The following is a 20,902-nucleotide window of genomic DNA, read 5'->3' as shown; positions in this document are numbered from 1 at the left end:
GCAGAGGGAAGGAAAAGCGGCCAACAAGTGCTCAGCATATGTGGGAACTCCTTCAAGACTCTTGGAAAAGCATTCCAAGTTGTCACACTGGTGTAAAGGATTTTGGAGACAGGCACAGGAATACACAATAGGGGTTTTTAATACATTCAAAACAAACACGTATACAAAAACACTGGGCTGTACCCAAACAAAAGAGTGAGGGTACACCTCGTTGAACGACACAATACCCGTAATGCACAATATATAAAGCACGCAGCATAACAGCTGCACCAACACATAGGTACTCACACCACCAACGGACATGGGAACAATAACCGAGAAAGACAGAGGGAACAGAGGGCACATATATAACATACTAATCAGGGGAAATGGGAACCAGGGGTGTGTAATCAGACAAGACAGTCCGGGGTTGATGATAATGAATCCCGTTCAGTGAAGCCTAGAAAGCCAGTGACGTAGACCTCCAGAACTGGTGAACAGAATGAGCATCAGTACCGGGGGGATCCGTGACACAGATGAAGCTGGTTGAGCGATTGCCAAGAGTGTGTGAAACTGTCAACAAAGCAAACGATGGCTATTTGAAGAATCTCAAATATAAACTATATTTTGATTTGTTAAACCCTTTTTTGGTTACTACATGATTCCATATGTGTTAATTCATAGTTTTGATGTCTTCACTATTATTCTACAATGTAGAAAATAGTAATAATAAAGAAAAACCCTTGAATGAGTAGGTGTTCTAAAACTTTTGACCGGTAGTGTAATACAAAGTGTAATTCGTAACATATCATACGAAATGGGTGATGGACATCCACAAATTAAAACATACCATATGAAAAGTAACATATACTAACTGGAGTCTCTCGTATTTACATAAATAATCATATAAAATGCTCTGAGACCAGGTTGTGTTATCACATGTTGCTTTACATGTTGTCACATGTTATCACATTAACTTGACTTAAGATCATGTGATCACATTAAAATATTTGTTTTTGGAACATGTGTTTTTTTCTGTAAGCGTGGAGTAGATCCACGGAGCCAGATGAAGAAGAAGAGCCAGATCTCACATTATGTTCTAATCCTACACAGGAAGTGACAAGGTGACCAGACAGAGTATAGCAGCATCAAGTGGCAAGTTGGTATAGTGTTGGTAGTGAGTAAGCACTTACCAGTAATGTTACCACCTTGACCATCACTCCTTGCATGCCGTTCTCTATCCGACTCTCCTTTAGACTACCGTTCAGCCCACGAGTTGAGTCCCAAGTCGCCAACTGAGAGAGAGGATGGGAAAGTGAGAGCATCTTCAATATAATTAAGCAATCTATTAATTTCAGTGAAAACTCAATGGGGTGTGTGATGACTAATCTAATCACCATAGTTGGCACACAAGACAAAATCACTTTTAAGAAATGCAGGGAACTGGCCATGCAAACAGGGGTGGGTAGGTTACTTTCTAAATGTAATCCATTACAGTTACTAGTTACCTGTCCAAAATTGTAATCAGTAACGTAACGTCCGGGTTACCCAAACTCAGTAACGTAATCTGATTACATTCAGTTACTTTTAGATGACTTTCCCCTTAAGGGGCATTAGAAGAAGACAAAAATGTATGTTACCAATTGAACCACATCTATTGCAAGATAAATCAATGTTAAAGTTTACATAGCTGGCCATATTTGGATGTTCATTTTTACTTTATGGGTTGGTTATGTAAGCTCCTTCGAACCCATTGCTTTATAGATTAGCCAAATTGTTTTACCTGAGCATAACCCCAAAACTAAGGACTTATTATCCAGGCCTACTCTGTTGATTGTGATGTTGTTGTCATGGAGGACTGGTTGGGCTCATTGATTAGAGTTGAAAAGTAAATGCTGCGCTCATGGAAAGGCATGCTTTGAGCACTACTGAAAAGTGCTATGCTAGTGCTATGCCATATGCTGCATTTGCTATAGACCTATTGTTTACCTTTCGGTTGGTGACACTTTGATATATTGTTAATTAATATGAAGCTGTTTAAAGGGCAAATCCACAGATGGAACAGAAACAATAACAAAACGGTCGAATACACATCTATGTATATCAAAAGTATTGTTGTAACCATGTTATGAGGCTATACAGTGTATATTTACATTTACAATGTTTACAAACATTGGAGAAAAACAAGCTTATATTTTGGGTTTTCATGTAGTGTGACAGTTGAACAAAGCTCATGAGGCATTTCTACGTTATATTCTTCAAAATCAATTGATATATATACAGTGGGGCAAAAAAGTCTTTAGTCAGCCACCAATTGTGCAAGTTCTCCCACTTAAAAAGATGAGAGAGGCCTGTAATTTTCATCATAGGTACACTTCAACTATGACAGACAAAATGAGAAAAAGAAATCCAGAAAATCACATTGTAGGATTTTTAATGAATTTATTTGCAAATTATGGTGGAAAATAAGTATTTGGTCACCTACAAACAAGCAAGATTTCTGGCTCTCACAGACCTGTAAMTTCTTCKTTAAGAGGCTCCTCTGTCCTCCACTCGTTACCTGTATTAATGGCACCTGTTTGAACTTGTTATCAGTATAAAATACACCTGTCCACAACCTCAAACAGTCACGCTATGTAGATATAAAATAATAAGTGACATCCGTATCGCCGTAGACTGCACCACCTCCAAGCGTTTATTCAAGTTGGATAATCTTTGGATGCCGACAGCAGTCGCACCATTGGAAGACATAGCTTGGACCTACAAAAGCATATTCCTGCTCTTTTCCCGTGATCCATCAAACACATTTGGTGTGTCATCATAATTGTCTCTGACTTGTGATCTGATTCGCTCAGGTGGAAAAAACGTACATTTGTGCCTTTTTTCAATGCTGATTTGAAAGTCATTGAGAAAACAGAGATTTCTTTTCGCAAACATCCTTTCTCAATTTAAAAGTACCCCTCGAATGAATCATCTAGTTTTTCAAAAGTATCTGTAATCTGATTACAACATTTTTGCTGGTAACGTAACGGATTACAGTTACTGTTTTTTGTAATCCCTTATATGTAACAGATTACATGTAATCCTTTACTCCACAACCCTGCATGCAAATATATGAGCTGGTCACCAAGGCAACAAGTGCAGCCTCTAGCATGGTAACAGGGTCCTCTTTCTAAATACTGCATCAGTCACACAACTTGCAACCATACTGAGGTAGTACGGACTCAGCAACATATGGCAATGGATGCTGTTCGCTAGAGATGATGGTGGTGATGACATTGATGGTGATGATAATGATGATGACAATGGAGGTTGTGACAATGACAATGCACTGCAAGGGTTACAAATAAAACAACAACATGATTACAGTTATCTGAGAGAAATGTAATAGTTAGATCTACAGTGTGTACTTTTTTTTTCTAATCTTTCACACAAACAAATTCACGTCCTCATGTGCCTTCACTGTGCTTCACCTAGTGCAATACGATGCATTATGCAACCAATACAAAGCCATTAATGCCAGTTTGTCCTGGAATCTCTCTGGTTTGACAGGATGACAGGAAATAAAAGCATAATACACATTCTATTAGTTTAACCACCTCACTGAATCCAATCATGTCATACAGCTACAGCATCAAAACCATCACTCTGTTTTGGCTACCTTTTCACCTTACTGAGGAAGTAAAACTTTTTCTTTCCTGTTAAATTCTTAATCACAGCTGCTAGCTGGACAAAGAACTGGCACATCTTTGGTACTAGCCTGGGGACCAAGCTGACATGACAAGAGAGCTGGCCTTAGGCCAGACACCAGGACTGTATCTAAACACAGAGCATAGCTCAGTCATCCACATGCAGCATGTCCTCTCTGCACAGCCTTCCTGCTGCCTACAGGCTATTACAACAATGGTGGGCCAAAATTAGAATGGAAAGATAGTTTCAACAGTATTATAACTCACTTGAATTATCAGCCCCTTTCAAATCATGTTAATACAAAAAAATATATATTTGGTTTGTTTGGTCTGTTCCAAACACACACTTTTTTCCACTTTCTATAAGACTAGGACATTTGAATGAATGAATTGGCTCATTATAGCAAAGCTTTATTTCACCAAGTGAATCCCTTTTAGCAATATGCCCTGTAGTCCACTATTCAAACTAACCCACTTCTATGAAAAGTCAGTAAAGTCTTTGTTCTGTGTTTTAATGGAGTCATTGTTCTCTGCTTTAATATGACACACAACCCTACACTGAATATTATCTATTGTCTAGAATTATTGATGAAGGATGTTGTAAGACCCTGTGCAACCGAGTGGACCTTCCAGTGCAGGAGACCTTACAACTTCCATGTACAATGAAGGACATCGGTAACACAGGAGAGGAGAACGAGAAAGAGGAATAGGATATCAAAATTCTGAACCAAACTGCATGGGTTATTTTAAGACTTGGGGATTTCATCACAAGCCCAACTCTGAACATTGAAGACTGATAGTGTTATGAAATATTGAGTGCTCCCTTGCTCATCCCTTCTTTCATTTTCTCTCGAATTGAACATGATTTGTTGAGTTCGAAAGAGATAAAAAAACAACATCTATGTAGTTTGAAAAGCCAGGTTTTTCATGCAGTGTACAGTTGAAGTCGGAAGTTTACATACACTTAGGTTGGAGTCATTAAAACTCGTTTTTCAACCACAAATTTCTTGTTAACAAACTATAGTTTTGGCAAGTCGGTTAGGACATCTACTTTGTGCATGACACAATACATTTTTCTAACAATTGTTTATAGACAGATTATTTCACTTATAATTCACTGTATCACAATTCCAGTGGGTAAGAAGTTTACATACACTAAGTTGAGTGTGCCTTTAAACAGCTTGGAAAATTCCAGAAAATGATGTCATGGCTTTAGAAGCTTCTGATAGGCTAATTGACATCATTTGAGACAATTGGAGGTGTACCTGTGGATGTATTTCAAGGCATACCTTCAAACTCAGTGCCTCTTTGCTTGACATCATGGGAAAATCAAAAGAAATCAGCCAAGACCTCAGAAAAATAATTGTAGACCTCCACAAGTCTGGATCAACCTTGGGAGCAATTTCCAAATGCCTGAAGGTACCACGTTCAGCTGTACAAACAATAGTATGAAACTATAAACACCATGGGACCACGCAGCCGTCATACCGCTCAGGAAGGAGACACGTTCTGTCTCCTAGAGATGAACGTACTTTGGTGCGAAAAGTGAAAATCAATCGCAGAACAACAGCAAAGGACCTTGTGAAGATGCTGGAGGAAACAGGTACAAAAGTATCTACATCCACAGTAAAAACGAGTCCTATATTGACATAACCTGAAAGTCCGCTCAGCAAGGAAGAAGCCACTGCTCCAAAACCAAAATAAAAAAGCCAGACTACGGTTTGCAACTGGGAGAAATGTTCTCTGGTCTGATGAAACAAAAATAGAACTGTTTGGCCATAATGACCATCGTTATGTATGGAGGAAAATGGGGGAGGCTTGCAAGCCGAAGAACACCATCCCAACCGTGAAGCACGGGGTGGCAGTATCATGTTGTGGGGGTGCTTTGCTGCACGAGGGACTGGTGCACTTCACAAAATAGATGGCTTCATGAGGAATGAAAAGTATGTGGATATATTGAAGCAACATCTCAAGAGATCAGTCAGGAAGTTAAAGCTTGGTTGCAAATGGGTCTAATAAATGGACAATGACCCCAAGCATACTTCCAAAGTTGTGGCAAAATGGCTTAAGGACAACAAAGTCAAGGTATTGGAGTGGCCATCACAAAGCCCTGACCTCAATCCTACAGAAAATGTGTGGGCAGAACTGAAAAAGCGTGTGCGAGCAAGGAGGCCTAACAACCTGACTCAGTTACACCAGCTCTGTCAAGACGAATTGGCCCAAATTCACCCAATTTAATGTGGGAAGCTTGTGGAAGAATATCCGAAACGTTTGACCCAAGTTAAACAATTTAAAGGCAATGCTACCAAATACTAATTGAGTGTTTGTAAACTTCTGACCCACTGGTAACATGATGAAAGAAACAAAAGCTGAAATAAATCATTCTCTCTACTATTATTCTGACATTTCACATTCTTACAATAAAGTGGTGATCCTAACTGACCTAAGACAGGGAATTTTTACTTGGATTAAATGTCAGGAATTTTGAAAAACTAAGTTCAAATGTATTTGGCTAAGGTGTATGTAAACTTCCGACTTCAACTGTATGCATCAGTGCTTATGCAAAGCATGGTGAGACTGTTACAATCAAAGTATACTTTGGGTAAACACATTTGTTTATACACGCCTACTGTGCAGTTTACAAATCAGGATCAATGTCAGTAATGTGGACTCTGTGAGGAAGCATTTGTCTGTCATTACCGACAATGTAAGCCTAAACATAAACCACAAACATATTTAAATCAATGTCAATACATTCAGGACAGAACACACTCTGTGACTGTACAAACGCTATGTCCAAATAGAAAATACAAACAAAGGGATAGTGATGATTTTATGTTACTTTATCTGAGTATGTTTCTTTATCCTTCAAATCTACATTCTAATGGATCAGCCTCAGACCTTCAGATTACGCTTCAGAACCGGGGACAATCATACTCATACTTTATATTTTATAACTGTAAAAAGAAAGTCTGCATCCTTCTCTGACTTTCAAAGACATGGTATTCATCTTGCTGAGCTCATATAGGTAATTCATCTGGTGTGTGGCTGGGACGCTGCTATCAATATTAGATTGTCTATTAAACTCCATTACAGTACAATGTTTGTTCTATAACATAAACACATATCAATGTACACCCTTCTAATGAAATTAAATAAGACTGGGCATGTTTTTTGGGTGTGTGAGAGAGTGGGAAGGGGTGTTGTATCAAGCTACCATGTTTTCATTAGGAATGTCATTCGTATTTTCATGAATAACAATCTAGTCTAACATATCTGTATTCATATGGTCCTCGTGTGTGTGTGTGAGTGTTAAATGTCACTGCTTTCTCCCTGCTTCACATGGGGCTATTTTCCCCATGAGTGGGCAGGTCCTCTGGGGACAGATAACTCTCTCCAGGCCCTTTACTAAAGAGGAACACTTCTACTACACACATCTCTGCATACAGAGGTCATATGAAAGACCTCAGACACAAACATGTCCTTTGTAACATGCAGATAACAGATAAGGGAGTTAAAATTGTAACAAGATGTAATGTGTTTTTAAAAGGTTTATTCAATGTATTTATTTGTAACACTTTACAGTATATTTAGATTGCACTTGCATGTGTGTCTCAGCACAGAGATGAACACAGAATAACTTAGTTGGATCTAGATTGAACAAATAATAAGGGGAGCCATTGATTTATAGGATCATATTTCAAGAACAGTAGAGAAACGCAAAATAATAAATAACGATAATAAAATTGTAAATAATAAATAATGGTTTCCTAATTTTCTTCTTCTTCGAAAGTTAATGTTACTGTGACAGCTACAGAATATGACAGCTATTGACACTGATATGGTAGCAGCAGGCTTATCTAGTTTATAACTATCCATAATAGAACTCCACAATACTCAAATGTTTTAACATTCAAAATGACATAATGATCTCAAGCATCACCTCCAAAGTTACTAAGGGAATACACTGTTCACTTTCACAGTCCCCTCCAAAATGCCTCATTAAAACAAAGTTTCCCTTGTTTGAACTATTTGGAGTCTCCATTTCCACCGTCAGCTCCAGAAGCCTGATGTTTACATATCGACATCCCCCATTACACCACCAAAATCCTTATCGACCACACCGCTCAGTCTACCTCTCAGTCTGCTATTCAGTGTGTGTATGTGTGTGTGTGTAGGGAGGTCTTTCTGCATATTTTGGTTGCCTTTGTCTCTCTTAAAGGACACGTTCACTTTTTTTAACCAAATCTCATTTCTTTTATTTTTTGGAGAAACTTACCCCAACAGCAATAGACTTCCTTGTGCATTTCCATGTTCAAGCATGTGCATGCTTTCTCGTATCACCACAATGAGAATGAGAAAGCCAGCGCATGCTCGCACACGGAAATGTTGCGCTCGAGTCCAACAAAATGGAATATAACATTGCGGATGAAATTCAAAATCACACAATTTCATGTGTACAACATCTAAAGACCTGCATAACTATATTGAGAGCATTGTCGTTTCTAAAATAACGTATTTAGGTGTTTCTGGAGGCTTTGTTCATGTTTTAGCTCTGCCCGTTCAACTGAAGAACGAACATGAGAAAGTCTATTGCTGGTTGGCTAAGTTTTTCAAAACCTTGTGAAATTCCCCCAAATGTTCCTGGACACCTCTATAACATGCTATTTACATAAGAAATGTGATTTTGTTTAAAATAAGTGAACTTGTCCTCTAACTGGAATGAAAGGACGGTGGCTGAAGTCTTATCCCACACCCCTGGAATAAAGACCTCCTACATCCCCGTAATTTTGCCGAAAAGATGTATAATACCTAACAACTCAAAATAGGACTACTTAATAATGTTAGATCCCTCACTTACAAGTCAGTCATAGTCAATGAACTAATCATAAACGTGATGTGATTGACCTGTCTGAAACATTGCTTAAGCCTGATGAATTTACTGAGTTAAATGAGGCCTGTCCTCCTGGTTACACTAGTGACCATATCCCCAGTGCATTCCACAAAGGCGGAGGTGTTGCTACCCTTTTTGACAGCAAATTTCATTTTCTGAGGTTCTAGTCATGAAATCTATGCAGCCTACCCAATCCCTTTTTATAGCTACTGTTTACAGGCCTCCTGGTCCGTATACAGCATTCCTCACTGAGTTATCCAAAATCCTATCTGACCCTGTAGTCATGGCAGAAAATATTAAATTTTTTCATGACTTCAATATTCACATGAAGAACTCCACAGACAAAAGGCTTTCAGAGCCATCACAGACTCAGTGAGTTTTATCCAACATGTCTCGGGACCTACGCATTGCCAAAATCATACCCTGGATCTAGTTTTGTCCCGTGGAATAGATTTCCTGAATCAAAATGTTTTTCCTCATAATTCTGGACTATTGTACCACCATCTTATTACGTTTGCAATCGCAACAAATAATTTGCTTATACTCCAACCAAGGATTATCAAATGCCGCACTACAAATTCTCGGAAGACCCAAAGATTCCTTGATGCCCTTCCAGACCCCCTCCACCTACTCAAGGATGTCAGAGTACAAAAATCACTTAACAGCCTAACCGAGGATCTAAACTTAACCTTGCATAATACCCTAGATGCAGTCACACAGCAACATTTTTTATCACAATCAGCTATCTCCCTGGTATTAAGAAAATACCCGAGCCCTGAAGAAAGCTTCCAGACAATTGGAAGTCTTCCAACTAGCCTGGAAAGACTAGTTGGAATCGTTGGTATCGTGCAATATATCGTGCAATATCGTGCAATATTGTGCAATATCAAAAAGCCCTCACTGCTGCCTGAACAGCCTATTTTTCCAACCTGATTGAGGAGAATAGAAAAACCTCCCCCCCAAAAATGTATACTATCGCAAAGCTAAATATAAAGCAGCATTCCCCTAGTGAGGTTGGCGTTCACTTCACTTCAGCAGTGATGAATTCATGAACTTCTTCAACTAAAAGATAATGATCATTAAACTACTGAAAGATCTACTTCCTGTAGTGGGCATTCTTATGTTGAAAGAGATCTGCTGGTGGTTGTACAACAGATCTATATGGTTGTACAGTCATCTCAAATATAAATTAAGGATCTTGGTGTTACTCTGGACCCTGATCTCTCCTTCGATGAACAAGAGCAGCCTTTTTTCATCTTTGTAACATTGCAAAAATCTGAAATGTTTTGTCCAAATTTGATGCAGAAAAGCTAAACTCTGTTTTTGTCACTTCAAGATTACGCTCTACTTTCTGGCTACCCGGTTAAGGCACTAAATAAATTCCAGCTATTGTTAAATACTGCTGATAGAAACTTGACTACAACGAACAAATGTTGATCATATTACCCCAGTGCTAGCCTCCCTACACTGGCTTCCTGTTAAGGCTAGGGCATATTTCAAGGTTTTACTGCTAACCTACAAAGCATTACATGGGCTTGCTCCTACCTATCTCGCCAATTTGGTTCTGCAGTACCTACCTACACGTACGCTACGTCCACAAGACGCAGGCCTACTTATTGTTCCTAGAATTTCAAAGCAAACAGCTGGAGGCGAGCTACATTTGTATGAATTGTGTGCCGATCGATGTAAACCTTTAAGTCTTTACATTTACATTTAAGTCATTTAGCAGACGCTCTTATCCAGAGCGACTTACAAATTGCTGAAGACTCATCTTTTCAGTAGGTCCTATGACTGAGTGTAGCCTAGGCTAGGGTTGTGAAGGCGAATGGCAAGGCGAATGGCAAGGCACTGGCATGACGAACCACCCTTGCTGTCTCTGCCTGGCCGGCTCCCCTTTCTCCACTGGGATTCTCTGCCTCTGACCCTATTACAGGGGCTGAGTCACTGGCTTGCTCGCGCTCTTCCATCCTTCCTGTCCTCGGGCTCCTGCAGTGGGGAGATCTTTGTGGGCTGTACTCGGCCTTGTCTCAGGGTAGTAAGCCTGTTGAGATCCCTTTAGGGGTGTGGGGGCTGTGCTTTGCCAAAGTGGGTGGGGTTATATCCTGCCTGGTTGTCCCTGTCTGGGGCTAAATTTGGACTTGGCCACAGTGTCCCCCACTGTATAATTATCCTGTCTTATCTGGTGTCCTGTGTGAGCTTAGATATACTCACTCACTCACTCACTCACTCCTGTCCCGGAGGATCTGAGCCCTAGGACCATGCCTCAGGGACTACCTGGCCTGACGACTCCTGGCTGTCCCCATCCCTAGTCCACCTGCTCATGCTGCTGACCCAGTTGCTGCTGTTCTGTCTCGACCTCTAAATGCCTGGCTATGAAAAGCCAACTGACATTCACTCCCGTTGTCTCTCTTGAAGCCTCTACAATGACTGTGATTATTATTTGACCCTTAAAACTTCTTATGGCTGCAGGGGCAGTATTGAGTAGCTTGGATGAAAGGTGCCCAGAGGTGCCCATAGTAAATGGCCTGCTCCTCAGTCCCAGTTGCTAATATATGCATATTATTATTAGTATTGGATAGAAAACACTCAGAAGTTTCTAAAACTGTTTGAATGATGTCTGTGAGTATAACAGAACTCATATGGCAGGCAAAAACCTGAGAAAAAATCAAAACAGGAAGTGGGAATTGGTCGATTTTCAACCAAGCCCGTATTGAATACACAGTGGGATATCTTTCATCAAAGTTTATGATGAGTATTTATGTTATTTGACGTGGCTCTCTGCAATTTCTCCGGATATTTTGGAGGCATTTCTGAACATGGCGCCAATGTAAACTGAGGTTTTTGGATATAAATATGAACTTTATCGAACAAAACATATATGTATTGTGTAACATGAAGTCCTATGAGTGTCATCTGAGGAAGATCATCAAAGGTTAGTGATTAACTTTATCTCTATTTCTGCTTTTTGTGACTCCTGTCTTTGGCTGGAAAAATGACTGTGTTTTTCTGTGATTTTGCGGTGACCTAACATAATCGTTTGTGGTGCTTTCGCTGTAAAGCCTATTTGAAATCGGACACTTGGTGGGATTAACAACAAGATTACCTTTAAAATAGTATAAGATATATGTATGTTTGAGGAATTTTATTTATGAGATTTCTGTTGTTTGAATTTGGCGCCCTGCACTTTCACTGGCTGTTGCCATATCATCCCGTTAACGGGATTGCAGCCATAATAAGTTTTAATGGCCATGTACTCTTATAAACTTCACCTGGCACAACCAGAAGAGGACTGGCCACCAAACAGAGCCTGGTACCTCTCTAGGTTTCTTTCTTGGTCCCACCTTTTCTAGGGAGTTTTTCTTAATCACTGTGCCTCTACATCTGCATTGCTTGCTCTCTGGGGTTTTAGGCTCGGTTTCTGTATAAGCACTTTGTGACAACTGCTGTTGTAAAAAGGGCTCTATAAATACATTTTATTGATTGATTGATAAACAACCTTAGCATAACTTTTGTTTTGAAAAGCTCCAAACCCTCATCGCTGGAATCATATCTCCTCAAATAAAGCAGAGACAGGTAGACGTGGTGCCTGTCTGTCATTGTAGCCTCCCAAAGGCCCCCACTACACCATCACTATGTTAAATGAAGATAGGTATTGAGAGAGGGAAGGAATGAGAGCGAAAGATTACCTCTTGACTTTCCTGCAAAGAATGCATCGCTCAGAGAAGAGCCAATGAGAGTCATGGCGTATGGCCATGATGGAGGTCATATGTTACCCAAGGGACTTCTCTCTCCCTTCATCTTGTTGTCTTCCTTTCTATTTCTATCTTTGTACGATATTTATTCAGGAGGAATAACAGTGAAATGAATGGCTTTCGATGAGAAATATAGGTAGGAACTCTAAGAAAATCTGCTGACTGAATACAAGTTGACACATCAATATGATCAAATTAGAAAACAACAACAACAACATACATCACTCAGCAGCACTGAGCGATAGCTAAAGAAAACTAAGTCTAGCAACCAGGAAATGGTATTTCAGTCTTCATTTGGTTCATACCCCAATAGTCGCTTCATCTGAGAGGCATCAGGCCAGTGAGAAAATTGACTTAATGCAGATAAATGATGATGGAGGGGAGAGTGGCAGATAAAAATAATGGGGAGAATGGAGGAGAGGTAGGCAAGAGGACCAGAAAAGTGTCATGTTAAAGGGAAACTTCACCGCTAGACACTATTTGGGGTGTTTTTCCAGTTCCTACATATTTCTAATTGATGAGAGGGTGTTTTAGACATACTTATGCACTATAGCTGTATTTTAGAATTTTCGTACCGGGAGAGTTCAACCAATGATGGCATTTGTTGATTGAGCCTGCTGTCTTATCTAAAAATGAACGGAGTCATGTTTTCTAACAATTATTGTGGCCACATTAGCAGCAAGTAGATATTGGGTCGCCCTTGTTCAATAGAGCCGATGTTCCTATCTGTCAGGACATTGCAGGATATCTGGGTTGACTCATTTTCCCTGGCTTTGTAAAGACTACAGCCTGACGGGAGCCCTACTTCCTTGTTCCCACCATCAAAGGCAGGCTTTTCAAAATAGGGGAGGTACTAGTTTACAGGTTCACCGAAGCTTTGTTACTGTGCACTATCTATCCGAGATTGCGAAATAATTAGCTACAATGGCTTCTTCTGATGAGTCCTCTTTCCAAGAAGAGCTGACCGACAACACATGTTTTTACATAGGAAGATACAGCCCTATTTATTTGAGCCGGAATACACTGAGGAGGAATTGAGACAGTGAGCAAAATAATTGTGAGACCAGCAACGAGTGGCGGCAGTCTACACAAGCTGTACCAGGACTCAGGAGGGCAAATGACAAATGAGTAAGTTGTTTTTCTGTCAGTAGTTAGCTAGCAATATACTGTAACCTTTCTTTTTACATAAGGCAGTGTAATTCAGTACAGTACAATTTGGTGATTGATTTGTCCATAACCGGGCTTGCTAGTACCACTGCTAGCCAAGTTAACTAGCTAGCTAGCTAGCTGTGTTTCCTATACCTAAAATGTACTGTATTCTGACGGTCTAGCTAGTTAGCTAAACTGGATTTTTTTTTGATGATGGCGGAGAGAAAAGGAAATGACTTTGGCTTTATGACTTTATGAAATTATTAGTCTTGGAGTAACTATACCTGTGTGTTGTAGCTAGCTAGCTAATGTGTGTCTGTGGGATATATTCTACACCATGCTGCTACAGTAAGAATACAGACAGTACACAATGATTGCCCATGAATGTCTAGTAGTGTTTTCGTTTTTCTCTCACAGACAATACCACTTTTATACAAAGAAGTTGATGACTCTGAAGAGGAGATGTCCCATAACTTCTTTGGGATAGGGGGCAGTATTTTCACGTCCGGATGAAAAGCGTGCCCAAAGTAAACTGCCTCTTTCTCATGCCCAGATGCTAGGATATGCATATAATTGGTAGATTTAGATAGAAAACACTCTAAAGTTTCAACTGTTAAAATTATGTCTGTGAGTATAACATAACTGATATGGCAGGCGAAACTCCGAGGACAAACCACCCCCCCCCAAAAAAATTCAGCTTACCACTGTTTTCAATGGCTTGATTCTTTAATTATAAGCCCAAGTCCTCCCAAATTGCAGTTCATAGGGCTTCCACTATATGTCAACAGTCTTTAGAAAGAGTTTCAGGCTGGTTTTTAGAACAATGACCCAGAAATTGTAGTTTTTCTAGGTGGCTCCCATTTTGGCTTTAGTGATTCCAAGCGCGTGGAGGAAAGCACGTTCTTTGTTGTTTATCTCCGGTAAAGACAATAACGAATCTCCGTCTTCAATTGTATTGTTTATTTGCATATTAGGATACCTAAAGATTGATTATAAACGTTGTTTGACTTGATTGGAAAGTTTATTAGTAACGTTTGGGATTCATTTTGTATGCATTTTGACGGAGGGAAACTGAGTGGATTATTGACTGATGCCAGCTAAACTGAGTTTTTATGGATATAAAAGAGGACATTATCGAACAAAAGGACAATTTGTGACGTTTATGGGACATTTTGGAGTGCCAACAGAAGAAGATCTTCAAAGGTAAGAAATGAATTATATCGTTATTTCTGAGTTTTGTGTTGCGCCTGGCGGGTTGAAATATGATTGTCATGTGTTTGTTTGATGGGGTGCTGTCCTCAGATAATCGCATGGTATGCTTTCGTCGTAAAGCCTTTTTTAAATCTGGCACCTTGGCTGGATTAACAAGACGTTAAGCTTTATTTTGACATATTGCATGTGTATCTTCAAGAATGTTAAATATTTACAATTCTGTAGTTTGAATTTGGCGCCCTGCACTTTCACTGGATGTGGTCAGGTGGGACGGTAGCGTCCCATCTAGCCTAGAGAGGATAACAACAATCTCCCCTTGAATCAAAGTGCCTCTGAACACCACATTGCACCACCCAAACACACCATATGCAAGTATTCCCTTTGTAGAACTGTAGTATTTACTCTAAGCGTTAGTAATATATTTGTATTGTACTGTTTATACTGTATATATGTCATAATTTGCCATAACTGTTACTGCATACTGCTGTGTAAACTCTCCTCGGTCTCCAGAGCAAATAAACTTTGTCTTGAATACAAGCCATGTCTACTTATTTCTTATATTGACAGACTAATCTACTGTTTTATTGAAACCTGTTTACTTGACAACAAATTCAAGTTTAAATGATACACCAACTCTCTGCATCATTTGTTTTAGCAGTAAGATTGAAGCTAGTTCATACAAATGCATTTCATGAATATCACAATGAATTGATCTAGAAGTTGAAGTCAACACTTTATTGGTTTTTGATGCAGCTGGAATCGTTTAGTTACTTGTCAGTACACATGTAAAAGAGATCATATAAAACACCCTTGTATACATATGTACAACAGCTAACAATATCTATACCACAATGCAATTGTGAGCATACTAGGCATTCTATATTGTACTACAACATCAGTCTAACTTAATATGGATGTTGTGTAGGTTGAATGTTTCAGGCAGGTTCCATAATGGTTTTCAGCTAGTCAACCTCTTCTTTTGTTGGGTAATGGTAGCATGTTTAGCAGGCGCTGTGGCGGTTCTTCACCACTCACTGCTTCGACCTCTTGCAGAAGATTTGTATGTACTGCAAGTCTCCTGGAAAGACATGAAGACTGATCATGAGGATGTGTAAAACATGAAGACTGATAATGAGGATGTGTAACCATACATTAAACCTCATGTTCATCTGTAACCAAAATAGGGTACAGTAGACTGGCATGTGTTTTATTACACTCAGAGTCAATAATGGGGCATTGAGATGGGCTGTTAGCAAAGATGTGAGAAGTTTGAGGGGGGCTTGACTTGTAGACAGTCTAGTTGTGTATTGTTATGTATGAGCAAGTACAGTTGTACTGTTGAGTAGACAAGCACTGCCAACAATAAAGGCAATAGGCCAGAAGAATATACTGTACTAACAGCCCTTCTCCCAAATGCACAATAACTGATTGCAAGGATGTGAAAAGATTGAGGAGCACTTGTCTTGTAGGCAGTTTAGTTTAGTGGGGATTTTGTTTTCTGAAGAGGGTATTGTGCTTTCATAAATACCTTTGGCTGTCCTTGCATGTTTCGAAGTCAGATGATGTTGTGCTTGAGTTTATTCGAGGCTGAAAGCTTTCATCCAATGGGTCTACAGGCTCTGTACTACTAAAGCTGGTGTCAAGGTCATTAGCAGCAGGATTACTGTAGGACACACAGTAGTCAGTGATTAGCCAACGTTTTATTACTTTGTCCCTACCAAGACACACTCAAACAACGTACTATGTCCACCTATCCCCCCTCATGTCAATAGATCATGCATACTAACCTTCACACACAATACCCACCCCCAACAGACACCAGTCAGTCACCCACACCATCCCCTCCTTACTAACACCTCTTTTACTCCAATGTAGACTTCAAGCCTTGCATGAACAATCAACTAAGCCTCCATAATACAGAGAAAACTACAGTAGACGTTGTAGCCTACTTGTAAACACACCAACAATAACAACAAGACAAATTTGCTCATCATGGAGTCATGGAAATATTTAATAGATTAGATCTTAGTAAGATTTTAGGAAGTGTCTTACACTAGTTCCTTGTGCTGAGCTTGATGTTGATGCCTCTGCAGATGTTGATGGGATCGGACTCTTAATAGAACACAGTCACATTAGCCTCCGCAGTAGTTACTTCGCTATAGCTACTGTAGCTAGTTAGCTAGGTAATTTTCTGCTGCGCCGATATTGGCTGATCGGATAGCTTCCTCTTTGAGGTGAACAGGGAAATCAATAGAATAGCGTCCCTTTTCAACGTTCGATGACATGGCAATCCCATCAGTTGAGACTTCCGTTCCGTTTGAAATCTTCTGGCTGAAAGTGCTGGCTACAAACACAGACATTTGGATATTTCTCACATCAATTGGATAACGTTACACCTAGGACCGTGGCAGTCATGAAATGTTGTCAGGTGGTTAATGTCATGCAAAAGTTTCACAGTAATTGACCAATAATTAACATAAACACATTTAGCATCTCCAGGCCTCCACGCATACAAGCCACTGATGCACGCCTTTGGAATATCTACATAGAAGAAAAGTCTAATAAATCAATTTAATATACACAATCACAATAAATTAATTATTTATGTTAGGCAGGTCTAAAGAAACAGTATGATATGATTTTTTTTCTTCAGAACAACAGAATATGAGTTGGACTACTGTATGTTATCTGGCTATGCACCATGCCATAGGATGTAGGCTTGTTCATTTAGCAGACAACATATGCTTATAAATGCCATTATTTTATATGATTTTATAGTAGGAATGTAATTTAACTTAGCTGAATTAAATAGTTGGTAGAGCATGGTGCTTGCAACGCCAGGGTTGTGGGTTCAATTCCCTTGGGGAACCAGTAGGAAAAAAGCATGAAAATGTGTGTAAGTATGACAAAAATGTTGAAAAAAAAGGTTTTAAGTTTTTCCCATTCCGAAGTGACTGCACATATGAAGTGGCAAGTTTAGTTGTGAATGATACAAACCTTTGAATGTCTTAGAAATCAAAATATATAAAATATGTATATGGGCTGCATGATGCGACTATAGGCTATTGATGATAGTGATGATTTGAGTTGCACAAAAAGTTAGAGCTCTGTGCCCTGCCTCAAGCTGCACACGCTGTTCTCTCATCAAGTGATCATATTTTCACCTTGTGAAGACAACTCATTTCATCTTGTCTTTACTAATATGTAAAATTAGTTTAGATTAGAATGGCCCATTATCAAATTGGCAGGAACAGGGGCAGGGAAAAAAAATACATCATCTTTATGCACTCAAATAGTGAATGGAGGCCACTTTCCCGCCGGTTCGTTTTTCACTCATGCAGGGTAGGATACTCTGGTTATTTTACTCCACATATCATTTTTTCCCCCCAAACCTTTATTTAACTAGGCGAGTCAGTAAAGAACAAATTCTTTTTTACAATGACGGCCTAGGAACAGAGGGTTAACTGCCTTGTTCAGGGGCAGAACGACAGATGTTTACCTTGTCAGCTCAGGGATTCGATCGTGCAACCTTTTGGTTATTGGCCCAATGCGCTAAACACTAGGCTACCTGCCGCCTAAGGTATATCACACTTTATTTGTCACATGCGCCGAATACAAAAAGCGTAGACCTTACCGTGAAACACTTAATTACAAGCCCTTAACTGACTGCAGTTCAAGAAGAGTTAAGAAAGTATTTACCAAATAAACTAAAGTAAAAAATAATAAAAAGTAACACAATAAAATAACAATAACAAGGCCATATACAGGGGGTACCGGTACCGAGTCAGTGTGCGGGCGTATAGGTAGTTGAGGTCATTTGTATATGTAGGTAGGGGTGAAGTGACTATTGTCATGACGTTTCCCTTTTTGGGTACAGCGAGCACCATCTCCATCTCTCTGCACAATCCCCCTCTCTCTATATCTCTCTCTCTCTCATACACCCAGGCTGCTGTTAGGCAGGCCATCAATTCCTGGAGGAGATTCTTCCTCATGGTCAGACAGTATAGAGAGAGAGTGAGTTTTCATAGAGAGAACAAAGGAACTTCTTCCACATCACAGAACTTGAGAACTGAACAATATTCATGTTCTGGAGAATGTATAAATGGTCGGTGAAGAAGCCAGCTACGAACTGGTCCGTTTGGTACAAATGTGTGAAACTCATGAGAGACAATACAGCCACATTACCATAACCCTGTTTATACAAGAGTCTCAGTTGTGAGGCTTTCATCTAATTGTTGTATAAAATGAATGAGTAAAGTTGAAACTATTTGGGAAATTATGTAATGTGATTTTATACTGTTCAATTCCCTTTGGAGTTTAACTAAATCATAGGCCCGCCTCATGAGCACAGACATTGATCTGGCGTCATGGGTCAGCCCCTTTCTGCTCTTCCGAATATAACCCCCACCTTGGGAATTTATCTTCAGACCATGCTTCTCTCAATTACGAGAGGGCTAAGGTTTGAGTAGAGACCAAGCTTACCTCAATTACTAAGGTTTGAGCCCATTGCTGAATTCTTAACCATACCACGTGGTTAAACTCTGAGACTATCAAACAGACAGAATAAGAACAAATATTTGATACTTATTAGTAGTCTGCAGCTAGGAATTCGGTATCATTGAACGCAAAGACCAACAACCGCCGAAATATCTATCTATAACCACATTGCCGAATGTTACTCTGAACTATCCATTCTAACCACGGCAGAGAGAGAGAGGGCGGACAAACTCTCCAACAGAAACAAACTTTCCAACAGAGATCACGGCGACACACTGAGCGTAAGTATATATATTGATTGCAATTATTCCCAAATGAATGAGCATTCATGTGCAAAGGATTAGCATTTCAATTGTTATAGCTATCCCTTTGTAGTGTCTTTTTTCTCAGTCGACCCCCACTTCCCTTTTGTCCACCAAGCCGCGATACTGGTTTATCCCACTAGGGAAACTCCGCTATCATTTCCTTGTAACTATATCTACTGTTTGTTTGTGTGCATTTCTGTGATTACTTAGTTAGTTAATAAATAACTGATTTAAGACAATTGATGTTTGGATGACTCATAGTGAAGACTGTGTTCGTGCAGATAACCAACAATTTACGACGTTTGGAATGAGACTAACGTGAGGTAAAGAATAATTTGTTAATTAGAAGACTAATTGATCAGATATTAAATTATCTGAAAGTTATATTAGGAACATTTTATTTTTGTAATCTGAATATTTTCCTTGGTGCCCCGACTTCCTAGTTAATTATATCTACCTGATTAGTTAATCACGTAATAATAATTACAGAGACATGATTTGATAAACTAAAAATAAGTCTTCAGTTTAATGATGCCAAAGACACGACACTATGCATAGATAATAAACAGCGAGTATCAGCAGTGTACAAAAAAATGGGAGGGGGGGGGCATTTGATTAATTGTTCAGCAGTCTTATGGCTTGGGGGTAGAAGCTGTTAAGGAGCCTTTTGGTCCTAAACTTGGTGCTCTGGTACCGCTTGCCATGCGCTAGCAGAGAAAATAGTCCATGACTTGGGTGACTGGAGTCTCTGACAATTTTTGAGGATCGGGGGACCCATACCAAATCTTTTCAGTCTCATGAGGGGGAAAGGTTTTGTCTTGCCCTCTTCACGACTGTCTCGGTGTGTTTGGACCATGATAGTTTCTTTGGTGGAAGTTTCAAGAAACTCTAAACTCTCGACCCGCTCCACTACAGCCCTGTCGATGTTAGTGGGGGTCTGTTCGGCCCGCCTTTTTCTGTAGTCCACGATCAGCTCCTTTGTCTTGCTCACATTGAGAGAGAGATTATTGTCCTGGCACCACACCGCCAGTTTTCTGACCTCCCTATAGCCTGTCTCATTGTTGTCGGTGATCAGGCCTACCACTGTTGTGTCGTCAGCAAACTTAATGATGGTGTTGGACTTGTGTTTGGCCACACAGTCGTGGGTGAACAAGGAGTACATGAGGGGACTACACACCCCTGAGGGACCCCAGTGTTGAGGATAAGCGTGGCAAACGTGTTGTAACCTACCCTTACCACCTGGGGGCGGCCCATCAGGAAGTCCATGATCCAGTTGCAGAGGGAGGTGTTTAGTCCCAGGGTCCTTAGCTTAGTGATGAGCTTCCTGGGCACTATGGTGTTGAATGCTGAGCTATAGTCAATGAACAGCATCCTCACATAGGTGTCAGAATCAACCACTATTTGAGGAGCATGCAGCCTCTTGCT

At 39.9% G+C, this 20,902-nt stretch overlaps 1 protein-coding gene across 1 annotated transcript in view; it reads right to left on the bottom strand.

Annotated features, from left to right (window-relative positions):
* The window catches only part of LOC111978381 (glutamate receptor ionotropic, delta-1-like), a 177,162-nt gene that overhangs the window by 50,764 nt on the left and 105,496 nt on the right, over positions 1-20,902 (bottom strand). Inside the window, exon 7 of the mRNA XM_024008411.1 lies at positions 1,173-1,274. Within this exon, the coding sequence (XP_023864179.1) occupies positions 1,173-1,274 (102 nt within the window). The remainder of the gene's footprint in view (positions 1-1,172; positions 1,275-20,902) is intronic.

The sequence above is a fragment of the Salvelinus sp. IW2-2015 genome, linkage group LG18, assembly GCF_002910315.2.
Source record: "Salvelinus sp. IW2-2015 linkage group LG18, ASM291031v2, whole genome shotgun sequence".
Taxonomy (NCBI): Eukaryota; Metazoa; Chordata; class Actinopteri; order Salmoniformes; family Salmonidae; genus Salvelinus; species Salvelinus sp. IW2-2015.
This window is presented reverse-complemented; position numbering and strand designations above follow the sequence as displayed.